The 6113-nt window shown below is 42.0% G+C and overlaps 1 protein-coding gene across 1 annotated transcript; it reads right to left on the reverse strand.

The window, feature by feature from the left end:
* Nucleotides 1-3990: 3990 nt before the first annotated feature.
* LOC138931196 (endogenous retrovirus group K member 19 Env polyprotein-like) lies at nt 3991-5814 on the reverse strand. The gene has a single exon (XM_070292120.1). The coding sequence runs from the start codon at nt 5812-5814 to the stop codon at nt 4777-4779; it is 1038 nt and encodes a 345-aa protein (XP_070148221.1). The 3' UTR covers nt 3991-4776.
* Between the last annotated feature and the right edge of the window lie 299 nt (nt 5815-6113).

Here is a 6113-nt window from a genome sequence, read left to right on the forward strand (position 1 = left end):
TGATTCCAGGATTTCCACCTAGAAGGAGCTTAGGGCCAGCAATCTGATTGGAAGGGACAACAACCAGGGGCTTCTGGGTTTATTTGTGATGTCTGGAGGGAATACACCATGTGGCACCACAGAGAATATAAAGATGGATGTAGCCTGATCAGTCTGGGTTTAGTTGACTCATAGTTTCTTTACTCTTCAGCAAGTGCTTTTCTCCTAGAAATCTTGTGGGGGTGCACTCAAGGTAGTGCTGTTTACACAAGAGGCCTGTGATGGGATCCTCTGAATTTAACCTAAGGCAGGCTGCAGTCCATGGGGTCACTAGGAGTCAGACACAACTGAGTGACTTCACTTCCAATTTTCACTTTCATGCATTGGAGAAGGAAATGGCAACCCACTCCAGTGTTCTTGCCTGGAGAATCCCAGGGACGGGGGAGCCTGGTGGGCTACTGTCTATGGGGTCACACAGAGTCAGACACAAATGAAGCGACTTAGCAGCAGTAGCAGCAGCAGAGTAGCAGGGTTCTGGGTGAGTCTCCATCAATTTCCTGAAACCCATTGACCTCTACATCTTCACACTTGACAGTAGTGGTTTAAATTGACTCTTTCTTTTAAAAAATATTAATTGGGTTATAATTTACCATGTTGTCTTAGTATCAGGTGTACAGCAAAGTGAATCAGTTATATGCACTCTTTCTTAGCTTCTTTTCCCATATAGGCCATTACAGAGTATATGCAGCCAAATATGGAGAAGCTCTATACAGTCAACAAAAACAAGACCAGGAGCTGACTGTGGCTCAGATCATGAACTCCTTATTACCAAATGCAGACTCAAATTGAAGAAAGTAGGGAAAACCGCTAGACCATTCAGGTATGACCTCAATCAAATCTCATATGATTATACAGTGGAAGTGAGAAATAGATTTAAGGGCCTAGAGCTGATAGATAGAGGGCCTGATGAACTATGGAATGAGGTTCGTGACACTGTGCAGGAGACAGGGATCAAGACCATCCCCATGGAAAAGAAATGCAAAAAAGCAAAATGGCTGTCTGGGGAGGCCTTACAAATAACTGTGAAGAGAAGAGAGGCGAAAAGCAAAGGAGAAAAGGAAAGATATAGGCATCTAAATGCAGAGTTCCAAAGAATAGCAAGAAGAGATAAGAAAGCCTTCTTCAGCGATCAATGCAAAGAAATAGAGGAAAACAACAGATTGGGAAAGACAAGAGATCTCTTCAAGAAAATTAGAGAATGCTCAACATCACTCATTATTAGAGAAATGCAAATCAAAACCACAATGAGGTACCACTTCACACCAGTCAGAATGGCTGCGATCCAAATATCTGCAAGCAATAAATGCTGGAGAGGGTGTGGAGAAAAGGGAACCCTCCTACACTGTTGGTGGGAATGCAAACTAGTACAGCCACTATGGAGAACAGTGTGGAGATTCCTTAAAAAATTGCAAATAGAACTACCTTATGACCCAGCAATCCCACTTCTGGGCATACACACCGAGGAAACCAGAATTGAAAGAGACACATGTACCCCAATGTTCATCGCAGCACTGTTTATAATAGCCAGGACATGGAAACAACCTAGATGTCCATCAGCAGATGAATGGATAAGAAAGCTGTGGTACATATACACAATGGAGTATTACTCAGCCATAAAAAAGAATTCATTTGAATCAGTTCTGATGAGATGGATGAAACTGGAGCCGATTATACAGAGTGAAGTAAGCCAGAAAGAAAAACACCAATACAGTATACTAACACATATATATGGAATTTAGGAAGATGGCAATGACGACCCTGTATGCAAGACAGGGAAAGAGACACAGATGTGTACAATGGACCTTTGGACTCAGAGGGAGAGGGAGAGGGTGGGATGATTTGGGAGAATGACATTCTAACATGTATACTATCATGTGAATTGAATCGCCAGTCTATATCTGACGCAGGATGCAGCATGCTTGGGGCTGGTGCATGGGGATGACCCAGAAAGATGTTATGGGGAGGGAGGTGGGAGGGGGGTTCATGTTTGGGAACGCATGTAAGAATTAAAGATTTTAAAATTTAAAAAATAAAAAACTAAAAAAAAAAAAGAAAAAGAAAATTAGAGATACCAAGGGAACATTTCATGCAAAGATGGGCTCGATAAAGGACAGAAATTGTATGGACCTAACAGAAGCAGAAGACATTAAGAAGAGGTGGCAAGAATACACAAAAGAACTGTACAAAAAAGATCTTCACGACCTAGTCATGATGATGTGATCACTAATCTAGAACCAGACACTTTGGAATATGAAGTCAAGTGGGCCTTAGAAAACATCACTATGAACAAAGCTAGTGGAAGTGATGGAATTCCAGTTGAGCTATTTCAAATCCTGAAAGATGATGCTGTGAAAGTGCTGCACTCAATATGCCAGTAAATTTGGAAAATTCAGCAGTGGCCACAGGACTGGAAAAGGTCAGTTTTCATTCCAATTCCAAAGAAAGGCAATGCCAAAGAATGCTCAAACTACTGCACAATTGCACTCATCTCACATGCTAGTAAAGTAATGCTCAAAATTCTCCAAGCCAGGCTTCAGCAATATGTGAACCGTGAACTCCCTGATGTTCAAGCTGTTTTTAGAAAAGGCAGAGGAACCAGAGATCAAATTGCCAACATCTGATGGATCATTGAAAAAGCAAGAGAGTTCCAGAAAAACATCTATTTCTGCTTTATTGACTATGCCAAAGCCTATGACTGTGTGGATCACAATCAACTGTGGAAAATTCTGAAAGAGATGGGAATATCAGACCACCTGACCTGCCTCCTGAGAAATCTGTATGCAGGTCAGGAAGCAACAGTTAGAACTAGACATGGAACAACAGACTGGTTCCAAATAGGAAAAGGAGTACGTCAAGGCTGTATATTGTCACCCTACTTATTTAACTTCTATGCAGAGTACATCATGAGAAACGCTGGACTGGAAGAAACACAAGCTGGAATTAAGATTGCTGGGAGAAATATCAATAACCTCAGATATGCAGATGACACCACCCTTATGGCAGAAAGTGAAGAGGAACTAAAAAGCTTCTTAATGAAAGTGAAAGAGGAGAGCAAAAAAGTTGGCTTAAAGCTCAACATTCAGAAAACGAAGATCATGGCATCCGGTCCCATCACTTCATGGGAAATAGATGGGGAAACAATGGAAACAGTGTCAGACTTTATTTTGGGGGGCTTCAAAATCACTGCAGATGGTGACTGCAGCCATGAAATTAAAAGACGGTTACTCCTTGGAAGAAAAGTTATGACCAGTCTAGATAGCATATTCAAAAGCAGAGACATGACTTTGCCGACTAAGGTCCGTCTAGTCAAGGCTGTGGTTTTTCCTGTGGTCATGTATGGATGTGAGAGTTGGACTGTGAAGAAGGCTGAGCGCCGCAGAATTGATGCTTTTGAACTGTGGTGTTGGAGTAGACTCTTGAGAGTCCCTTGGACTGCAAGGAGATCCAACCAATCCCTTCTGAAGGAGATCAGCCCTGGGATTTCCTTGGAAGGAATGATGCTAAAGCTGAAATTCCAGTACTTTGGCCACCTCATGGGAAGAGTTGACTCATTGGAAAAGACTGATGCTGGGAGGGATTGGGGGCAGGAGGAGAAGGGGACGACCGAGGATGAGATGGCTGGATGGCATCACGGACTCGATGGATGTGAGTATGAGTGAACTCCGGGAGAAGGTGATGAACAGTGATGCCTGGCATGCTGCGATTCATGGGGTCGCAAAGAGTCGGACATGACTGAGCAACTGAACTGAACTGAGTAGAGTTCCGTGTACTGTACAGTAGGTCTTTATTAGTTGTCTATTTTATATATAGTATTGTATATTTGTCAATCCCAATTTTCAATTTTATCCCTCCCCTTTGCTGCGGCCAGCACAAGCAAGAGTCGCACCTGCACAGGGAGAGAACGGAGCGTCCCCGCTAAGAAAAATAAGAGAGAGACAAAAGATGGGGTTGAGAGGATCAGCCCAAAATGGCTGATACCTTGCTTTATTGTGCTGCAGTATATATAGGGTAAAGTACGTGACTTATGACATTCACAAGGTTGTTTTTAATCTCAAGATACAATCACCAGACCCTTACCATTGTATACAGAACACAATCAGATAATCTATCTTCTATGAAGTATACATAATAAGATAATCTATCTTCTATAAAATGTTGCCGAAACCAAACATCTTGGAGCCTTAAGGGCTATAAAAATTCTTGAGGGTGGCGGGACAGGGAGCTTAGGAACATGTCCTAGGGCTCTGCATACCTGCTGAGCAGCTCCCAAGACTTAACCCTTCACGGGTCATCCCCCGCAGCTCCCCTCTCATTATTTTTTTAAAAGCTCCATAAGATGCCGGTGCTGCAACATGTTTTTATGTATCAAAACTCTCATATGTAAAAATTCTTTAACAATGCTACGAATAAGACAAGGAGCTAAACAAATTACGATAAGCACAACAGTCAGAACCGCGCCCACAGCAATTATACTTCGCCACAGTGAATGAAGGCTAGGAAAGTTAGAAAATAAATTTTGTAAAAAATTATCGACAGTATCAGCTATATTCAAAGTAGCTTTTGGAGAATTTTCGATGTTAAGAATTTCATTATGCAATTGTAAAAGATCTAGAGAAACATTAGTATTAAACCAAATTCCTTGTAGATGTTTTTTCACCTTGTCCCACGGAAAATCAGATGTATTGTAAGGCTTTTTTGTAACACAAATCCATTTATAATTAGCATGGCATTGAATTTTCATGCGAAATGTTTTACTATTATAACTTGTTCTCCTTTGGCAACACCTCTAATGCAATTAGTAAGTATACAATTAGAACAATTTAAATGATAAATATTCAATGACAGCGTTATTTCCACATGGCCTTGTATCAACATGAATGGGTAAGGGACACAAGCTCGGGGATATAAAAACCCCGTAACTCCTACATTACCATATTTACTCCCACTAATATTGGGTGGTAAATATAGACTATTGCCATGACCAAAAGCAGCCAAAAGTTTCCATAGTTCTGTTTGATATATATGAGCAGTGTTTACAGAGAGAATGGGTGGATGCTGTCCTCGATATTCGGGGAAATCAGGTGTTCCCCCAGGTGCCCAGTCCCATAAAAGGGTGGCATTGGCATTGTTGATGTTGTACACCGATGCGACCCGTGCTCGACATAAAGTCCAAGGAGTGTCTATTCTTATGCCGATGCTTAAATGTTTGTCACAAAACGGAACGTCGAGAGGTCCGGTTCCGTCACGGTACGATCTCTTTCCGGTTTTTTCATCAATGCCAGAAATAGTCACTCGAGGATAGGATATATCAGCTGGCACCTGTATACAGTGAGGATGCTGTAATTGATAAGAAAAGCACATAGGATATTGTGTAGTAAGACCATAAAAAGAAATATTGGCTTGCTGAGGAGAAATGTGAATATCTGATTTTCCTCCTAAAAGACTTGTATCATTGACATATACAGGTACTATTTCTTTGTCCCATCCTAAGGATTGAATCATAGGCGGATCGGGAATGTATTCCCAAAAAGCCGCAGCCGCCCCGTTTTGTATCCGCCGTAACAATAATAATAACATGATCAGTATATTAGTAGGTGTCACTGGAGGTTGTACATGAGCCTCATTCCAAGCATATCGCATCAACGCCTCAATCTGCCTTTGGGTAGGCAGCTCACTCGTGGGCTCGCTCAGTGTCATGAGATGCATTTGATATGTCAGGGAGTTCCTCCGCCGCGCGTACCAGCCTTTCCGGAATCCAGCGCGGCGCTTTGGCATCCTGTGGAAAAACACAAACATGCCCCCGTCCCCATATCAATACAGGGTCTGGCCCATACCACAGATTGGTAAGTGGATCCTTCCATCGTACAAGTGGTTTTTTGCATGAGGACCGTTCTCCCCAAAAACGCTGGGCTGCTGAATTGCCTTCTGCGTCTTGTCCTTGTGGATTGTATGGAATTCCTGTTTTATGATGAATTTGGAAAGAAAGACAAAAACGTTGAAAAGAACGGCTAGTATAACCAGGTCCATTATCTGTTTTAAGGGTGTGTGGGATTCCTGAAATAGAAAAGCAAAAT

This window comes from Ovis canadensis, chromosome X (assembly GCF_042477335.2).
Source record: "Ovis canadensis isolate MfBH-ARS-UI-01 breed Bighorn chromosome X, ARS-UI_OviCan_v2, whole genome shotgun sequence".
Taxonomy (NCBI): Eukaryota; Metazoa; Chordata; class Mammalia; order Artiodactyla; family Bovidae; genus Ovis; species Ovis canadensis.